The 21,019-nt window shown below is 46.9% G+C and overlaps 2 protein-coding genes across 2 annotated transcripts; one reads left to right on the top strand and one right to left on the bottom strand.

The window, feature by feature from the left end:
* Positions 1 to 2,801: 2,801 nt before the first annotated feature.
* Positions 2,802 to 6,230, bottom strand: LOC142962799 (charged multivesicular body protein 1b-like). Its single transcript, XM_076103447.1, has 8 exons — positions 6,106 to 6,230; positions 5,685 to 5,782; positions 5,421 to 5,567; positions 4,453 to 4,521; positions 4,253 to 4,360; positions 4,104 to 4,147; positions 3,864 to 3,936; positions 2,802 to 3,533 (listed from the first exon to the last, which is right to left on the bottom strand). The coding sequence occupies exons 1-8, from the start codon at positions 6,119 to 6,121 to the stop codon at positions 3,486 to 3,488; spliced, it is 603 nt and encodes a 200-aa protein (XP_075959562.1). The 5' UTR covers positions 6,122 to 6,230; the 3' UTR covers positions 2,802 to 3,485.
* A 903-nt stretch (positions 6,231 to 7,133) lies between these two features.
* On the top strand, positions 7,134 to 19,922 carry tent5d (terminal nucleotidyltransferase 5D). Its single transcript, XM_076103806.1, has 5 exons — positions 7,134 to 7,187; positions 10,650 to 10,964; positions 11,309 to 11,608; positions 14,111 to 14,582; positions 19,828 to 19,922. Exons 1-5 carry the CDS (start codon positions 7,134 to 7,136, stop codon positions 19,920 to 19,922), a joined length of 1,236 nt encoding a protein of 411 aa, XP_075959921.1.
* The last annotated feature ends 1,097 nt before the right edge of the window (positions 19,923 to 21,019 follow it).

Here is a 21,019-nt window from a genome sequence, read left to right as displayed (position 1 = left end):
AGGGGGGTGAACCCTAATGTAATAATGAAGGGGGGCACATAGTCCACACTGCGTTGTGTGTCGACACAGAGACTTGGCAGACAGCCTCAATAAGAAGCAAGGGACTATGGCTGCATGTCCATGTTCACGGGTTGTTTGACTGTAAGAGATATCAGGGCGGGTGACGGGGTGAGGTGAGGGTCAAGTGGAGGGGTGGCAGGATCAGGTGTGTGTGTGTGTGTGTGTGAGACAGAGGGTGTGAGCAGGAGATTGGTTAAATCTTAATGAAGCGGGGATGGATGGGGCCAGCTGTGTAGGCGCGTGTGTGTGTATGTGAGCATGCAGTGAGACAGTAAAACTGATTAAAAGCAGAGTTAACACATCTGACAGGAAGCAATGGTCAAGAGGTGAGTGGAAACTGGGGAACGCCTCGGGCTGGAACGATTAGACACACACACACACACACTACGCTGCAGCAGCAGATGGAAAGTGGGGAAAGCCCTGGGCGGCAGCGATTGGTCACACATGCCCTTCGATATCCGAGTAGAACCAATCAGCTCGGCTTCCTGCGTTTGACCTGACCCCTTCATGCATCGTAATTGAATATCTCAAATGGGAGGCCGAGGAGGAGAGAGAAGACAAGGGGAGGAAGAGAGCCTGTGCGACCACATTCTATGAAAGGGTTCTATTAAAAATAGACGGCGAGTCTCTTCACTGTCGACACTCACCACTGTAACAAAAAACGGGTTGAATTGTGACAATAAAAACACTTTAAAAGGTATCCCACAAAGAATTAAAAAAATGCAACATACACAATATTCCTTTGAAATATACGCTACTATAAATGTGTGTTTCTCTTTTAGAAGAACACAGTTTGAACCTATAACATACTGTAAATATGCAGCAACAAGATCTTTGACACATAAAGACATCTGGTGTATTTTGGAGGTAAGTAAACAAAGTTTATGTAATTTGGTAAAAACTTGCAGGGAAAATGATTTTCATTTTCAATACATCTATTGTTTCATTCAGTTTAGAATCATATGTGACAAATAATATCAGCGGGTCCTCTCATGTGAGAAGCTGGGAATGGAAAATGCTTTTATTGAATTTTTCGATTTTGCTTGAAAAATGTTCTGAAACGATGACTCAATTATCAAAACAGTTTGCCAATGACTTTTCTGTCAGCCCACTAATTAGTGTATTGTTTCAGCTCAAAACGCTACTGTCATTCATTATGCATTTACTATAGGAAACTTTACTCTTTATTTACTGCATGTTTAATTGTGTGCTTCCTTTTACACAAATTTCACATTTCTGCGTGTCCGGCCAGACACTATAAATGAGAATAAGTGTTCCTGGTGAACAGCCTCTATTTTAACTATAGCATCACATACTTATTTTTAGAAAACCTCTTGGAAATCTTTCAGGAAATTACTGACCTGTAAAACAGATATTCTGTTCTTTTCTCAAGAAAGAAACCTTGGCCTTAACATGTATTTTCTGCTGCTGAATCCCAGCTGATGACTTAACTGTCTTTACGTACCGTTTAATTTCCTGTGTGTGAATCATGTAGTCGTCGTGACCAATCCCCCTTGTTGCAATTAGAGCTTTTTCACAGAGCCAGCGTGTGTGTGTGTGTGTGTGTGTGTATGTGTGTGGCTGTGAGCAGCTCTCCCCCCGTCGTGCAGAAGCAGACAGAGGGACGGGACCACCGGCCGACCGGATCCCTGCCTGTCAGCAAGTAGCACTCCTCTAGGAACCCAGACCAGGAGGTGTTGACGGCACTGGAGGAAAGCCACTTGGTATCCACACCTGACACACACACACACACACACACACATATATATATATATATATATATATATATATATATATATATATATATATATATATATATATATATATATATATATATATATATATATACAAACACAGGCGTCAGCAGCGTTCACTCCAGCACATCTGGAGGAAGCATCTCTGCACACACAGCGGAGAGAAAAATAGTCCGCGACCGACTATCCCGGCTTTAATCATACTTAAGGGTTAAAAATAGATTTGAAACCAAACTTACCAAATAGATTTTGTGGCTCTGACAGCAGAGGGACGTGGAATTTTAATTTCAGGTGATCCAACTCCTGGCAGAGATGACCGACAGCCGTTGGATCACCTGGGGTCAGTGTTTTTTCGGATAACTCCAAACGACCGAGGACGCGAAGAAGCATGTGCGTAATAGAGACTTGTGTCAGTCTGGGGGCGCTGATGATGATTGTGAATGTAGTTAAGTGCGTGCTGATGATGATTAGGAAGGACACAAAAAAGGGGTCAGAGGTGGCTGAGTGTCACTCCGGAGGACTCCCGTCAGCTACGGGGCTGTTCATGTATAGATGTGTCTGTGTGTGTGTGTGTGTGTGTGTGTGTGTGTGTGTGCTTGGACAGCACCTGTAATGGCTCCCAGCTGAGTCTTGCCTTCCCCCCTGGGATGTGCTGAACTGTGTGTGTGTGTGTGTGTGTGTAGTGTGTGTGTGTGTGTGTGTAGTGTGTGTGTGTGTGTGTGTGTAATGAGGCACTGGCATGCGAGCGGCAGAGGGCCGCTTCCTCTACAGGTGACACCTTTGACCTCTCATCTGTTCCCTGTTGGAGGACAGAAAGAGGAGGGGCAGTGAGATGGAAAAAGGAGGGAAAGAGAGGCATGCTGGGATGCATACTTTGTACAGAACACAGCTATAAACTGACACAAAAAACAAACGTGACAAGTAAAACGTGTTGAAAACTCTTTTAATGACTCCGTCTTTGCATACAAGTGAGCCGCTAGAGCCGTTTACTGCGACATGCAGAAAAACTCAAGCATATTCCAGCTTCCTCCAAATAATCCCCACCGCACAATAAAAAGAAGTTTGAGTTTCAGCGCCTTAAGCCAAAACACAAACAAACAACACATCCTCAGTCAGGTAGGACACAGCAGTCACAACACAAGTATGCTCTGAGCAATCAGTCAGTCAGTGAAGCGGGCAGTAAATAAATAAATAAATATTGCTCCTTACATTTCATATACAGTGTATACCCACTTTGGAATGGCGTATTAGCTATTAAGTAGTACAAGTGTTGTTTTTCCTCAACAATTTGCGAGACAAACAAATAAATCCCATTCAGATCCAACGTGTGCCACCTTAAAAATAAAGAAACATGGCAGAACAGTATAGTGTCCTAATGCTGAGCTAATACATTATCAGAATGAATGTTAAATATGAGTGTGCAAATGAACATTGTTATGGAAGGAGGACTGCGTGTGATGCAGCGAGTGCCGGGGCTGCAAACATCCCGCCTCTTCCTCTCGGCCCCTTCCCCTGGTGTTAGACGGCTTCCTTTATTCCTCTCGACAGAACAAACCTGGAACGCGGAGCTTCCAGGCACATGCCACCTTTTGTTTGTTGTTGTTCACTCTCCGCTCTGTCGCTCCCCGCTCTCCTCCCTCCTCTGCGGTCTTGTTATTTTTTCCGACATCACTACGACACCTGGCCTCGCAGCCTGGACAGCCTCTGGGAGAGCTCGTCCTGTTGATGACGACAACCATACAGGTGAGAACAGTGGGGGGGGGGGGGGGGGGGGGGGGGCGCTCTAGAAAAGGCAGAGCGTCACTCAACACCTTTTGTAGGCTCGAGAGGCGAAGTGTGTAGTTATGTCCGTCACAAACAGCGGACGTGGTCAGCGTGAATCATGTTGATTACAATGGACTCCAGTGGTGACTCGTCATATGGGAAACATGTCTAAACATCTTGAGGAACAACTCAAACACTTCCTGCCACACGGTCTGGATAAGGATGATGTGTGAATTCTGTTCTGTTTTTTAAACTATAGTATAATAATTAGAGTGGATGTGTTACCTGCTCTGTCGATGCCACAGATGAAGCCAGGGAGGAAGTCTGGCCTGCAGGAAGCTCCAGGTTTAGATCCAACCTTAAAAAAGAGCAATTAATTTAGTGTCTCTTTTTAAAGGTTCATTTGTCTATTTTAACAAGTAGGTACAGTTTTGTTTTTTCTAATTCCCTGCATTTATGTTTCTCCTCCATCAATATTACAGCTCTTGTCATTTCAGTTTCCAGACTGTTTGGAGGTCTACTCACCCCGCTTCGTCAGCCATCTCATGCAACAGCGTGTCCACTTCATTCTAGGGACAAGCAAACAACAAGAGGTTTCAGTCAGGGATTTAACACCAAGCGGCCACGTGAGTGTGAGTGTGTGTGTGTGTATTCCCGAGGACGGCGCTCATCACCTGAGGCGTCGTCAGAGTGGTGGTGTTGCCCATCGTGTCCTCCATCTGAGCTGTCTGCACGTCAAGAGTTTCAAACTGGTTCTCAAACTTGTCCATTAACGCAGAGATCTGTGGAGAAAGAGGAGATCTCAAACCAACGTATTTTGTTTCAATTTGTTTTTGTCTGTCTGCGCTCACGTATGTGAGTCAACTCTTTTTACCTTCTCCAAGTTCATACTTTTCAGTGTGGACTCCATAGACTTGACCACTCCAGACATGGATTTAGATACCTGGGCAAAAAAAACACATCAATAAAAGTCTCATTTTTCACTGGTCCTAATAGGTTTTGATAAAAAATAAATTAAAGAAAGGATCAGGGTATTTGAAGTCAGACAGGGAGAAGCTGTTGACATAGCAAAGCTTGAAGTGCTGTACCCTTATATTTCCACTAGGTGTCACTTTCACCTTTTTTTAACCAAGACACCTCATCATGACTACCTCTCCTCCTCATAGCATCTCTAATAGCTCAAAGACAACCCTGAATAAGGACAAATCTTCTCAAATCAAATTTGCCAATACTTGATCAAATTATGGTAGAGGGGTTTATTATCAGTGCTATTGTGTTCATGTCTAATGAGACAGGCAACGGTATTACAACTACATAGAGAGGTGTTTTTCAGCTGTACACCATCTCACACATTTCTATAGACGCTATTAAATCCTATTCTATGAAATGATGCCTGTCGTATATAGTGAACCTGAATTAGAGTCTTTTAATGAGGCTCTCTTAAGAGCAAGAATCTAATAGCCTAAAGTCTGAAGCACATCTAATGACATTATGTAATTGTCGGCTTTTTGTTCGGATGTCTGAGAGCCTCTTCTTTTTGCTCCCTCTCCCTCCCTCCTGTCTCCTTTGTATGGGACTTGTTTTGACAACTTTGGGCTGTGTACCCTGATATGGGTTTACTCTGCAGCTCTTCACCTCCTGAAATAAGATGTAGTTCTCAAAACTTTGAAAACTACATGACCAGTGAAACACCAGTAAGTAACATCGGGTAAAAGCCATGCAGTTTCTACATCTTTACAACGGGCTGGGCGCGTTTTTCTCTCGTTGTCATTTACCTGCTGTGCTACGTAACATCACAAAGCAAGGCAAGTCTTCCGCAAACCATTGACCTGCAAGCCTGACCTGGTTCATCGTGACAGCGGTCTGGACCCTAGAAGCCACGGCGTCCACACGTGCACTCATCCTCAAGAAGTTAATGGACTGGTGCTTCTGACGGATGGCATTCTCTGCGTGGATCTTGGCTGCCTCCATATTGCCCTTCTGGATAGCCTGAGAATCAAAGGAAGTAGGAGAACATACACTAACTTAATATAGTATAGCTGCACTTTAGCCCAGCTTGTCCCTGCATCCGTGGTCCCTGATAAATGCACAATGTAATAAACCAACCTGCTTAACTTTGGCCTTTTCTGCCCTTTCGTCTTTATCACATTTCTTGGAGTTGCGTTGCAGCTCCTTGGCAGCAAACTTGAGGTTGAACAGTTGTTCTGTATGGCTGGTCAAGGAGTAGTTTATTGTAGTAATGGTAATCACTTCAAGACATTGAGCTAATTCAACCCAAATCAGTGCAGACCAGAGTAACTGTTTTTTATAAACAACTCAATATGTAACCAAAGAGTCATGAAATGAGTTAGGCGAGCTAGCAAGCACACCAATGTTTTCCTTCATCAGTGAATGACTGGGCAGATGTTGCACGCTATGGAATAACAAGATTAGCTGTCAAAGCCATTTTACATTCGGCTAGCTAACGTTACTGCTAGGCAACCGTACATCTAACGGTATGTATCTGATACTACGCAGGAAAGGATACTCTCCATTTTCGACATGATGCAGGTCTCTCTCTGAGACAAACCCTCAGACTGGTTATGCACAGATTATTACCCAGAATAGTTTGTTTTGATGTCTTTTCAAGCGATCGTATCTTCGCCACCGTAGCGAGGCGAGAGGCTTCACTTCTCCGTACTTCCGCATTCGCTTTAAAATCAGTTGGGCAGAGCGGCAGTAACGTTATCGCATTTGTCTTGAAGACAAAACGACTGTCTCGTAGTTGTTGGAGCATGTTTTCCTTCGGGAGAGCTTTTGTAATGTATTCAGGGAAGAAACACATTTGTGTACCGCTTATTAAACGTTTGAATATTGGGGGGGGGGGGGTCTCGAAAGTGACGCATGCGCAGCAACTATTCCCGAATATTCCTTCATATATGAATCCGTTTTGTATAATATACCTGGCCTATGGGTTTATTATACATAAATAATACACTATTAAAAAAATGCGTCCATATGTGATATGATTTGTGGTCCGTAGACCACAGGGTCGATTTGCTGTAACGATGGCTGGACCCATAGACATGTGGCTACACCGTGAGACGTGAACCATCTTGATGTGCCTTCCTCTTTGAATTCAATCGCCGCTGTCTGCTTTCACCGTCGTCACACGGTCACGATTTTGCATGGCGTTCTCGCGCCTCCTACGTCACGACCGTTTGAGCGGTGGACGGGCGCGCGTGTCCAAAGCAGACAAGTTCCATCCAGGCTAAAAATAGTTTGTACCCGGTATCGGTAGATTGTGGTACACGTCTAGTGACGCAATTTGTGCTTCTTTTTTTTTCCTCGGTGAGGGAGTAAATTTACCTTTTCTACCGAGCCACTTGCTGTGTGGCTGGACGCTTTTAATGCAACGTTTATTTTCTACTTTACTTTTGATGCATTAACGTGGTTGTAACATCTGTATTTGATTTAGTATTGTTTGGACTGGCCTGCGGGCTGACGGGAACACATACGGGAACACATATGGGGGGGTTTAGTTGATGTGCAAGAGATGAAACAGACGGCAAGAACATGCAGCATGAGGGGAAAAGGGATAATCGGTTGTCCAGAAAGAAGAAGGTTCCGGTGTGTACGTGCACCGGCTAGCCGAAGGGGGCTGGGGGGGCGGGGGATTAACGGCTGGGTCAGGGGGAGGGAGCAGCATGGATGAGTCATACTGTGTATATATATATATATATATATACTCTGAGTGGACACGGAACCAGATAGAAGGATGTGTGCGTGAGCCAGAGTGAAGAAGTGAATGAGAAGTGTTTTTTTTTTACAAACGCTCCCCAAAAAAAGTAGCCTGCACGTTCACGTTTGAGCTCGCTACATAACACAAACATAGAGGTCCTGGCCTCAACCCCAGCCCGCCCATGTTGTAACGTTAAGGTGAAACTTGTCCGTTTCGACCCAAAACAACACGGTGCGCGTGCATTCGGCCGGTTTAGTTCTTTAGCTGAGGCTTTAGCCAAAAGTTCCCTCACTCCTAAATTGACACACATTTGAATAATACACCTGTTAACGCTCCCTGCGCCACCACCACAACACACAACTTCCCCATAGCCTAATTGTTGTCCTTCTGTGTCCTTCTGGGCACACACACACACACACACACACACACACACACACACACACACACACACACACACACACACTCCCCAGTCATGACTGAATGACGGCAGGTCGCTATGGAAACTGCGTTACGCTCCGGGCGGCCGGAGAGAGAAAACAAGAGCGCGAGGACTCGTTTCAGTCTTCATTTCAGCACCACGCGAGCTCCTGGACAGCGCCCGGATGAACTCGCGCACAGATTCTAGCCTCGCATGCCTCGTGAGGGACAGAGCCGCATCAGCACCGAGTCTAACCGGAGAGGGTAGCAAAACAGACCCACGCTCAACGGACCTGAAGCTCGGTGGAGACCCACGGTTCGATTCCGCTGCCACGTCAGGAGCCAGTCGTTCCCTCTAATGCCACAGCAACAGGTAAGAAGAACCCTCCGTAAAGTTAGATCGGTCACTTTCTGTGTGTGTGTGTGTGTGTGTGTGTGTGTGTGTGTGTGTGTGTGTGTGTGTGTGTGTGTGTGTGCCCGCACGGAGTTTACACGCCGGTGTTTAATGTGTTTTTAATCCTGGTGCTCAGAAGCGCGTCTGCCCTTCAGCCTGCCGGGCACTTAATTGCGGTTAATTGCCCTCACCTATCTGAGGAGTGAGTATAAGTGCGTGATGAGGTGATTAAAGTGAGGACCAGGGCTCTGGATCGGTTCCAGTACAGTTTGTAGGCAGCGGTGGACTGTGAAACAGAACACAACGATAGCCTCCAGCTTGTGTTTATTTTAATGGGGAAACAACTTGCATTATTTTTTATACCAGCACTCTCAGGGCACAGGTTTGTGACATTTTACAAGAACCTAGACTCATACATATTTTAAATAACATTTCTGGTCAGCAGACATTGCAATTACATTTTGTACCACAACAAACACTGAGTAGCCTTCTGTTGTTCATTGGATCATGACTGTTTCAGTGAATGGAAGAGAATAATTCTTTTTTTTTTTAGATATATAGCACAATATCACTGTATAAAAAATACATTTAAAAAAAAGTCAGGGACACAAGGCTATTCTGGCTTTATCTGGACTTTTCTTTACACAGGACAGGCTTATTTGTTTTTCCTGTATACTTAAAGATGTTACAGAGCATATGTGTTTGTGTTTGTTTCAGTCCAACGCATATGAGACCCTCCGTAGTCGTATGTGCTGGCTTCTCAGTGGCCATAGATTATGTGCGAGCTGAGCCGATACGCCTGGATGAGTCACTCAGGCTGCAAGTTTGCAGAAGAGTGCGAAAGGGGAGGGGTGTGTGTGTGTTCGGGGGGGGGGGGGGGGGGGGGGGACTAGCTGGAAAACAGTCCCGCAGTGTCTCTCTGCCTCCTCAACACATTGTTTCAGGACCATGTGTCAACACCTCACTGTGTTTACTGGCTCTGGACATATGATGTACTGCTTTTTGCAACTTGAAGTTCACCTTGACAAGGTGTAGCACTGAGAGACGTCTCATCCACAACACATTTTGAGGAGCTTCGTGTTCTCAGACTCAACTTCTTTGTCTTCTGGTAAGCACACTCAGTTATTTCCCCCCGACTGGTTGCGTTTTGTAGCTTCACAGATGCTACAGAGTAAAGTGCTGCTCTTCAGTAGTTGTTGAATTGTGTGCGACATGGATTAGAAGATTAAAACAATTTTAAAAAACTCGCTGTAATAGATAGTTTGTGGTTATTACGGAGTATATCTCTCTGATGTCTGACAAACTGCGACCAGAAAGCATCCCATTACTGCTCATTAGTTTCCCAATGTTTACCCTGCTGGAATTGACAAATCATAGCAATCAGCAGCATTCAGCTGCAGCACTGACTGACATGTATTGATTAAAGCAAACAATAGATCATAATGGGCTGCTGTGAACCACGGAGCACAAGCACTCACTACCTGAAAACACTTTTACATGCGCCCCACTAACACGCGCTCAATCATAGAACAGTGACTCCTCTGACTGACTTGGTTAGGCAAATGTTGTTTGGCTTATTGGAAAATATGTCCAGTTTGCAGGCGATAGATTGATGGAGTCTGGAGGGCGAAGGCTGCATGCGTATAACTGCCAGGAGGATTACACATGTGAAAGCCAAACAAACAATAATTGCCTGATATTAAATCCCACTTTGTTCCAATTTGTTTTACGGTTTACAAAAGGTGTTATACAAACGCCCATGTGCACTCACGCAAATGTGTGTCTTTGTTTGCAATGCATACAAATCATGTGCTGCACGCACGCACAAAAACAGATGTGTGTCTTTAATTAGTGACGTTGGTGTGATTAATGCAGTCTGCTGGTGATGACTCATTCAGCTTAACCCTTGCTCCTCTGGTGGAAACAATCAATGAACAAAGATTTACGCTGCCTTTACAAGTCATTATAATGCTTATTATCATCATGTTAGTGTATTAACAATACATACTATTATTGTTATTATAATCTTATACTACAAGTACATTTTCTTATTGTTATCACGTGTGTGTGTTTTTCAAAAGAATCAAATCAGATGTGACTGCGATGGACCGCAAAGAAAGGCACCAAGAGATGTGATACAAGTCTTGGGTGGTGAATAATAAAATGTGTTTCAGATTCTGTGATTTTTGTGAAACTCGACCTCTTAATTTGTTGTGATCTGGTTTGAGCAGTGGAAGACTATTTATGCAAAGCACATCTACGTGGATCGCTCCATGTGTCCGCTTGTCAACACAGCAGTTACATTAGCATTGTGGAAAAGCTGTCGGCCAAGCTGTGACTTGCAGACAGCAGACTGCCAGGGAGTGTGAGAGAGTGCTAAGTGTGTGTGTGTGTGTGTGTGTGTGTGTGTGTGTGTGTGTGTGTGTGTGTGTGTGAGAGAGAGAGAGAGAGAGAAAGAGAAAGAGCTAAACACATAGCACAGTTATATGGGAGTTGTAATAAACTCTCTTTGTCGTCCTCCCTCCCTCCCTCCCTCCAGGGCAGCAGCATGTCTGAAACTAAATCCAATCAGCGGTTCCACAGTCTGAACGCTGAGCAGGTGGAGGTCCTCCACCAGGTTTTATCAGAGGCGGTCCCAATCCACGGCCGCGGGAACTTCCCCACGTTGGAGCTGCGTCCGCGAGACATCATCATAGCCGTGCGGGCCAGGCTGCAGCAGCAGGGGATCGCGGTGAGAGACATCCGTCTGAACGGCTCCACAGCCAGCCACGTCCTCGTCCGAGACAACGGAACGAGCTACAAGGACCTGGACATCATCTTTGGAGTGGAGCTGCCCAGTCAGGAGGAGTTCCAGGTATGACCACTGTACTGCTGTAGGACGAATGAAACAGGTCGATGTAATAAGAGCAGAGCAGATCAGTTCAATCACCTTCATTAACCAGCATTCATCCTGCTGTTGAGCACAGCAGTGGATCTCTACTACCTCTAGGGTGTGTTGCTTTATTGATAATGATGTTATTGCATTCCTAATCAAACTTTAATTGTAGAACATTATACAATTAGGATGAATCAATAGCACTGGCTACAATATTTTTTAGCTGCATTATACAGAAACAGTTCAATGATTCGAGGAAGAATTGCACTCAGGTTGCAGTCATTAGTTGTAGCTGTCATGTTGTTGACCTTTCCTCCTCACAGGTGATCAAGGAGTCAGTGCTGGGCTGCTTGCTGGATTGCCTACCTGCTGGGGTCAACAGGGAGCGGATCAGCAGCTCCACGATGAAGGAGGCCTACGTCCAGAAGATGGTCAAGGTCTTCAACGAGCACGACCGCTGGAGCCTCATCTCCCTCTCAAACAACAGTGGCAAAAACCTGGAGCTCAAATTTGTGAGCAAGCTGAGGCGGCAGTTTGAGTTCAGCGTCGACTCCTTCCAGATCATTCTGGATCGTCTCCTGGAGTCCTACATGCAGCAGGAGTCACAGCACAAACATAGCACTGTCGATCTTAAGGGCCAGCCGGCAGAGAATCAGAATAAAGACTCTCCCTCTCTGATCAAACAGGCGACTGCTCCAGAAACAGAGAAGTCCTCTGGTAGAGACTCGTCCAGCAAAGAGGGGGCACATATCAGCCAGACACATCAAAGAGATGAGGTGCACGAAAAGGAGTCCCAGACAGAACTCTCACAAGAAACTGAACATTCAAACCAGACAAAACACTCCGAAGTTGAAAAAGACAACCAAGCGAAAACACCAGTGGAACTGGAAGAAACGGCAGAACACAAAGAAACCTTCAGTGAGACAGACTTCTCTGACCAGACACCTCCAAACCTTTTGTCAGAAGAGAGAGAAACCTCTGAGAAAGCTGAACCACCAAGTCAGATCGAGCTCAGACACGAGCCGGAGCTCTCGGACGAGACCGAAGGCTCGACAAAGGTAGAACAGTCGGACCAAACCCAGCCCGACGATGACCAACAGACGGCACATTCAGATCACAAACCACTCTCTGTCAAGAAAGAACAATCCAACCACACGAAATCCCCCGATGAACAGGAAGTACTCACAGAGCAGACGGGGCAGTCCGAACCGCCAGAAACCTCAAACGAAACTCAGACGGAGTGTCTGAACCTGCCAGAAGAGTGTCACAGTGCAGACTCCTCCGAGTGTTTCAGTGAGGATCAGAGGAGCGATGAGGAAGATAAAACGCAACATGTGACTGCTGCAGACTCTAGCACATCCTCAAAGAAAGAGACACAGTTGGCAGATGAAAGAAAAGTAGAAACAGACATCGGCGAGCAAGCAGAGAGAAAAAATGATACAGAAAGAAGTGAGATGACAGAAGAGATTTTGGCATCAGAAGCAGAAAATGTAGAAGACACACAGGGTATCGATTGTTCCTGCTCCACCTCTTCCATGTCGCTTACACTTTACAACACTGAGCCCGCTGGCATACAAGATACACTGGAGACTCACGGCACATCATACGCAGATGAAACCCCTAGCGCACTTGATGCCGTCAGCCCTCCAGATACTCAGGATATTCTACCTGCACCACCCGGCCTTGTTTCTGACAAAAAAACCTCCTCCTCCTCTTCCTCCTGTAAGGCCTCAGAGAGACTATCTAGCATGGTGGTGCTCAAACACTCCTCTCCCAAACCCCCTCGGAGGATGTGTAGGAAGGTAAGCCCCAATCCCAGTCCAGTCTCTGAAAGCGAACCTGTCCTAGAGCCTTGTCTAGATCCAAACCCCTGCCCGAGCCCTGAACCTGAGATGGATTTTGACCCAAAGCCAACAGCTCCCAGTTCAGACCCTATAACTGCCCCAACATTCAGTATCTCTGCAAAAACAAACCCTGGGTCTGAACCGACCCCTTCCTGTAACCTAGACCTTACCTCAGCTCCTAATCCAGCCCCTGATATGATCTCCACCTCTGCTGTGGATCCCGTGTCTGGTTTATCTCAAGAGCCTTCGTCCCCTCAGCTAATCACGGAGAGTTTGTGTGAGACAAGTCTTCAGAGCCTAAAAGAGACGCTGTCTACACATGTGGTTTGTGATGAGCAAAGCCAGCCCCCCCTTAGCGAAACCGTCCCTGCACCCAAACAATCAGAGCCTCTTGACTCTGCGGACGCGTTAGCTCCACGCACCGATGCGTCCGGCTCAAACACCCTAGTACCTGCACGTACCTCAGAAGTTGAGCTCAGTGACGAAGATGAGAACAGGGAACTGGGGAGGAACACGGTGGACTTGAATCAGCCAACCGGCAGCCCGCAAGAGACCACGCTTAGTTCACCCTCTTCTCCTCACCGTGCGAGCCCCCCTGTTTCCTGTCTATCCCCTCCTGTGCTGAGTCTCTCCCCTCCCTGCTTCACTCCCTCGCCCCCCAGCTTCAGCCCTCCCCAATGTCTGACCCCACCCCCTCACTGCCTCTCATCCACGCTGCTGAACACCGTCAGCCCTGCTACCAGTATTAGCTCTCCGCCCCTGAGTTTCAGCCCGACCTCATCCGGTCTCAGCTCACCTCCTTACCTCACCCCTCCTATGCTTAGCCTCAGCCCTACTCCGCTCTGTCTTAGCCCCCCTTCCCCGTGCCTCAGCCCTCCCCTCCTCTGCCTCACTCCGCCAGTGGAGTCAGAGGACCTTGTACCTCAGGTATCTTCAGACATGGAGCCTTTGATAGTGAACACAGACAGCGAGGAACATATTAAAGAGTCCTCCCCTCAGCCAGGAATTCCTCAAGTACAGTTGGAGGATAAAAAGGAGCAAGATCATATCTCTTCATTGCCTCAGGTTGCGGAGCCCGTCTCGTTTCCAATCACAATCCCGAGCTCCACCACACATGTGCTGCCTCACTCTCAGTCTGAAGGCCCAGGGGAATCGATCCCTCCAAAAGCCGACGAGGCATCCAGCTCTGTGCCTGAGAACAAAGAGGCCCCCAAGGTGACCGCAGTCATGCCTGAACAGAGCTTTGCTCCTCCGGCTTCTGGCTCGGTCCCTGCTGTCGAGGTCCTGGCAGAGAGCATGTATGGTGACTTTGAGGCAGCCATGGACCACCTGCGCTACCGGCTAATCGCCACCAGGAACCCCGAGGAGATCCGAGGTGGGGGCTTGCTGAAATACAGCAACCTGTTGGTCAGGGACTACCGACCAGCCAGCGAGACTCAGATAAAGACACTGGAGCGCTACATGTGCTCGCGCTTTTTCATCGATTTCCCTGACGTGCAGGAGCAGCAGAGGAAGATCCTGTCCTACTTGAAGAACCACTTTATCGGCGAGGAGAGAAGCAAGTACCAGTACCTGATGACGCTGCGTCGCGTGGTCGACGACAGCACCGTGTGTCTGATGGGACACGAGCGGCGTCAGACCCTGAACATGATCACGGTGCTGGCGCTGAAGGTTCTAGGAGAGCAGAACATTATCCCCAACACAGACCATGTGACCTGCTTCTACCAGCCAGCCCCGTACCTGGCTGATCCCAGTGCCCCCTATTTAGCAGAGCCCAGCTACTGCAGCTACTTCATCCCCCAAGGGGGATCAACTCTGCTTTACCAACCGTACCCCTTACACCTGCACACACAGACTGGACTGGTCTAAAACACACACGTAATCACGCAAAACACACAATCGAAGCAAAGGGAAGGTGCTTTTCACGAGGAAAGAGCTGGTGAATGGAAATATAATCCAGGGATAAACTGTTTGGTCTATAATAGACCTATGGGGGTGGGATTGAGTAGGTTTTTACAGTAAACTCCCCGAGTACTCTGTAAGGTTCTAATATGATTATACGTAATTATCTGGGCTTTGTGGGAAAATAATAATTCTTCTGATATTGTTAAAATTCCCGAAAATGCTTTATGCACTGCATGAGTCATAGCCCTTTGGTCTCCACGGGAAACCAGCTGTGCTGATGATATTCTCTCTCACACACACACACACACACACACACACACACACACACACACACACACACACACACACACACACACACATGACACTCACACTTCCAGGTTCTTGAATTCTTGGACACTCTTTTCATGTTCTTACTGTGTTGTTCTTGGGTTTGTTCAGAATGTGGACCTTGCCTGTGGTTTATATTGTGCATGGATAAATTAGGACTGTTCTCTCACTGCCAAATACTGTGTGACTACTATGCTTCTTAAACAGTTTCATGTAACTTACTTTGTTAATCCTTTACTGAAGGGGTGTATTCTGATAACAAAACAAAAAAAACGAAATACTGAGGGACAAGTCTACCAGTGTGTACTGTGCTTTCATCATAACACACGTACGCTCAACACATACAAACCCTGTATACTGTACGCACACAAAGTTAGACAATGCATGAGTAGCTAAATATATAGATCACATCCTGAAGTCAAAGCAAAGGCTTTTCATTTAATAAGAATCAATCTATTTTTGCAAGACTTTCCAAGATAATACTAAACAGACTGGTTAGCTCCTAGAAAAATGCCAACAACAATGCCTTTGCAATAGACTGTACAGCGTATTGATTACAGTATATCGTGTGCGGATACACTGCATTGTTTTCAGGTAAACTGTGTTAAGATGTAGTGATTGATTCCTTTCCCCTCGTGAAGTCCTTTCTGTAATCATGTGAAGTACTGTACCATCTAGTGTTGATTTATTTAATGCTGAAGTTTACTCTGTGGAGGTGGTCAGGTTACAACCATCTTTGGGTCATCTCCAAACATGGCAGACGCAGCTCTGTCTAAAACGAAGGGACTGCATTGAAACTGGCGGGACATCTTCTAATTCACGCCGTCGGAATCAACATACAAACAAGTTCAGATCCTCCTCAGACCTGTTTGAATCTAAGTGCAAAGATGCGCAACAGCAACTCTGACCAAAGATGGTTCGGTAGGGAAATCAAGTGCCTCAATGTGAGACATCATTGGCATGTCTTTATCTCACTGCACTGGGGGTGTTAATGGGGTGGGCCTAGGGCTGGGTCGGGTGTGTGTTCAGTTGTTGACCCCTGTTATTGCTGCCCGTTTTGATGTCTTATTTAATGTAGTCCTTTGTTGTAGTTTATTCATGTACGTTTTGATAAAATAAAGGGGAAACTCAACAAACCTTCAGAAATTGAATTATTTCCAAAGACCCCCCCCCCCCCCCACCCCCCCCCCCCACCACCACCACCACCACACACACACACACACAGCCCACACCTGCTTACGTATATTCCCTATGATTGCGCTCTGCAATGATCCACTTAAGCGTGACCGTCAAATCACGCTGGTGCCCATGAGAGCCACCCAAAAGCTGTGAAATGATGTCTGTGAGAGGCCTCTTATCACAAATCAACTGTCCTTCAGATGCGTTTGGACCCGAATGACGCACGGTCTACGCAACACAGCAGCCTCAACAACGTGTAAATGTGAGGAGAGTACGGGGTGCGAGGTGTGAGACTGAAACGCTAGACCAGGGGGAGGAGGGGGTCGGAGAGTGTGTGTGTGTGCGTGTGCGTGTGATTGTGCGTGCGTGCGCTTCAGATGGGAATATATATGTGTAGAGGCGGCATCAGGTGGTCCCCTTCTCTGCCGAGTAATTGAAGAGGCCTCGTATAATGAAACAATAGGGCTCCCTCCTTACTCCCACACTGCCTCCATCTTTTCCTCCCACTTCACAGCCACTGATAAGTCATGGGCACTAGGGGAGACGGGGGTGTCTCTTTCCACAGATGGGCAGGGGGGGACTCGTTTGATGGCAGGTATACTTGGCACAGTCACACATCATCTATTTACACACACAAGCGTGTGGCTCACAGGGCGAGGAGGAGAGCGTGTGATCTAATAGGGTCTGTATCAGCGTCTCGCAGACCTCTGAGCCACTCTTGTCCACTCGGGGGGGTGTTTCCATAGAGACAGAGACGGGAAGCACGGTGAGCGCGGGCGGAGAGCATGACGGAAGACAGGGAAGACCCACACACCGAAATGAGGGGGTGAGAGATAAAAAACAAACAAAGCACAATGGAGAGAGAGAGAGAGAGAGAGAGAGAGAAAAGAGGTGGGTGAAATGAAAGAAAGATAGTGGAGAGGGAGAGAGAGGTGGATGGAGAGAGTTGAGGGGGAGGCATAAAGCAATGGACAGAGAGTGAGAGGGGGAGGGGGTATAGATAAAGCGAGGAGAGAGGAGCAGGGGAGTTTATGGGGAGAGCGTGGGAGGTTGTCAGGCCTTCAGTCACAGGGGAGTCACTGCGAGGTGGCTGCAGTGACGGCAGCAGTGATGCTGGAGAGCACACATGTGTGTACGAGCACATGCACAGGGCCACGTGCACACCAATTTTGCTAATGGCCCGCCCACCCTTTAACAAACATGTTCACCCACACATCTGCCCCCCCCTCTCTCTCTTTCTGTCTCTCGCGTGCCCTGGTCAACACATTTTATTGTCTCCTCAGAATGACATTCGACATGCAGGTTTAGTTGCAAACAAGTCTTTTTTATTTGTTCAGATTTCTGCCTCTGCAAAAAATAAATAACACAGCCTCCGCAGTGTAAATGAAAACGAATGCATCAAGTTTTGTCAGCAGAATGACATGTTGCTCTAAAGGGTGTCCAAATTAATTCCTCTGTCCATTACCAGCCCCTTTAAAGTCCTACGAGAGAGTCATGTTTATTGAATGCCAAGATAGACGCGCCAGATATTATGAAGCACCTCTAATAGAATAGAAACCGGAATCATATTCATGAGGGTTTTTACGCTCCTTTGCAGACGGGATATATGCGACCGATGAACATATTGAAATGGATCCGTAGTATTCACCATTCATCTCTTTCTTTCTTCTTGTTCTTCTTTTTCATTCACTACAACCTTCTCCTCACCCTCCTTAACCCGCAACCACCCACGTCCTCCACCTTTCTCCTCCCCCACCCACTGTGTGCCTCCCACCCACCTGCTTCCTTGACTGCATATGACTCAGTCCTCTTCCAGCTGAGGGTACAAGAGGATAAAAAAAACCTACATGATAAACAGCCAATGAAAAGCATTTTACCTCAGAGAAATAGAAAAGTTAAAGGCAAGAGGCTGTTGCATATTTAGTTCTGATGCCACCTACCCACCACACCTCCAATCCCCCTCATCAGAATTACACACACACACACACACACACACACACACACACACACCAACCACCTTCACCAACCACCTTCACTCTGAAACACGATACTAAATCATCCTCAACAGCCACATTTGGAAGGCGTGCGTGGAGTGTTTCAAAAATAGTTTTTTATTCCTCTAGATAGAAGTGTGTGTCGTCACGACTCGAGGGGACGTGGATGGATCCTTTTCTTAAAGGCGAACTTGCCAAAGACGCCGATCCTTTGAGGGAATTGAACCTGTCGATCACGCCTCTTTGTCATTCCACCTCACAACTTCAACCCATCTGTGTGCTTTTTTTTTCAGGCTCAAACTGAACCGTAATTACATTTAACACATCAATCCAAAAGTGTGCAGTGATGCAGGATATGCCTCCTGTCCGTCCGTCCCCCCCGTCCCCGTCACTGGGACTTTCCTTTGTTAACTGTTCAAACTAAGCGCAGCATAATGGATCATATTGCTGGCCATGTGACAAAGACACAAGCTTACATAACGAGAGATCAATCAGGCGGACAGAGAGGCACATTCACAGCAGAGTGAGGGGCACAAATGACTGAGGCAGCAGCTGTACAAGCATGACTTTTAATATAGGAATTTTACTTCTCATGATATAGTATTTTAACACTGTCCCACTGGTACTTTTATGAGTACAGCAAAATATCTGAGTACTTCTGAGTACATCCCCTTGTGAGAGATTTAAAATCTTATTCTGAATGAATAAAGGTTAAATGAAATACATTCATAAATGAATCCTCCACTGGGGGTTATACATGCACTCTCGGGCCTTTAACTTTATGAATGATGCTACATGTTTACCTCTTTTGAAAACTTTTGACATCGTCATTCTCATTCTTCCTGTGATGAGTAATTTTGTGTTGTTGTTGTTGCTATGAATGACAGAAACCAGAGCCTGACATCATCAGCCGGGTCAGAGATGAAACTCAAATCTGCGTGTCTGTGTGTGTGCCTACATGCTCATGTTTAGTTGGGGGGGGGGCGGTGCTGCTGATGTTTATGCCTGTGTGTGTGTGTGTGTGTGTGTGTGTGTGTGTGTGTGTGTGTGTGTGTGTGTGTGTGTGAGATACATGTGCCACTGCTGCTGTTTGCAGTGAAGCATGTATTAGCATGGGACTGCAGGAGGAGGGGAGTGTTTCACCGTGTGTGTGTGTGTCTGTGTGGGTGTGTGTGCGTGTGTGTGTGCGTGTGTGTGTGTGTGTACACTGATTGACGTCACAGACGCCCACTCATTTCCATATTTTCTGCCTGGGCGAAGAGAATAGATCCCCATCTGCATCCAGCTCTTCTCCCCTGCCTGCACACTCCCTCCCTTCCTCCCTCCCTCCCTCCCTCTTCCTCCTCACCTCCCGGTACTTTCTCCTCCTCTCCCTCTCACCCTGCCTCTTCCCATTCACTCGCTCTCGCACATCCCACCCCCGTAGGGCGCAGCCAGCCTCGCAGATAAACAAGTCGGAAAACACAAACAGTTTAAGACAGCGAGACAGCAACATCCTCTCCGCGTGGCGTGTTAGCGAACCTTGCCGCCAAACATCTGTTCATTTTTCAAGCATCGCTGAGGTCCGGTCTGCGGGGAGGACTTTTAACTCAGGCTTTTCTCCGCACAACGATGCGAACGTGTACCCGTTGGCAACTTGTGTCCGTGCATATGTGTGCGTATTTGTCCCATTGCTCCGCGCGTGGTAAGCGTGCCAAAGTGTGACGCTCTTTTCCACGAAACAAATGCTCATCCGCATTCACACAGCTGGTAACCTTGGTGACGACAGGACATCATCTAAATCAATTCCCCGTAAAAAGGTCATCCTCACCTTTTACGCACACGCACACACGCGCACAAACACATCTTCATACACGCAACACACATGGGTGTGTGAGTGTGTGTGTGTGTGTGTGTGTGTGTGTGTGTGTGTGTGTGTGTGTGTGTGTGTGTGTGTGTGTGTGTGCAAACCAACACGCACGGTCGCTCACACACTCATTCCCCCCACCCTGCGTGCCAGCCAGACCCTGACTGGAGAGATGAGGGATGTGAATGGGTGAGGGGATGCGGGGAGGAGACAGTGGGTGCGTGGGATGACAGAGTAGGATATGCGTGTTTAAAAAAGGGAAGATGGGCTATTTTAGTCCATATATCATAAGCCCGTCGGAGAGTTAGACAGGACAGAAGGAGTGTGCACACTGGGGGCGTTGCGCAAAGCTTTTGGGGCACAACTCCCTTGCGATTACTAGACAGTGAGAGAAAAAAAATGAGGATGAGGCGCAGACAAGCGGGCAGACTGGCAGACGGTCAGACAGACAGTTAAGCGGGCAGACACACATTCAGTTCAAACCGCAAGCGTGCACCTGGAGAGATAAAACAATATTAGAGTAATTAGCTCTTTGGTGTCAGAATGCCTCGGTGGGGGGTACGTCTGCGCGCGCGTGTCTCTGCATGTCGGTATCAAAGCCCCTTAACGAGTCAGATGCTTGATCACATCAGACAAGATGAATGGAGGAGAATATCACAAGGGCCGCGCGGATGACAGAAGAAAGACCACCGAAGAAACTTTCTGTCTGATCAATAATATATTTCCTTCAGTTCGCCCTCTCGCATCACTGCACCCCCCATGAATAGATCTCACACGCAGGAGGATGCTCATACAGCCCCGGTGTAGAGAAGGGGCTCTTAATCGAACCGTCTGGTTGAGTACAGGTTAAATCAAACAGATGATACTGACAGAGGATTAAAAGAAAGTATGAGGGGAGATGTGAAAGAAAGATGAATTATTTTTTTTATTATATATTTT

Source organism: Anarhichas minor, unplaced genomic scaffold, assembly GCF_050575085.1.
Source record: "Anarhichas minor isolate MPS153535 unplaced genomic scaffold, ASM5057508v1 ptg000028l, whole genome shotgun sequence".
In the NCBI taxonomy this organism is placed as follows: Eukaryota; Metazoa; Chordata; class Actinopteri; order Perciformes; family Anarhichadidae; genus Anarhichas; species Anarhichas minor.
This window is presented reverse-complemented; position numbering and strand designations above follow the sequence as displayed.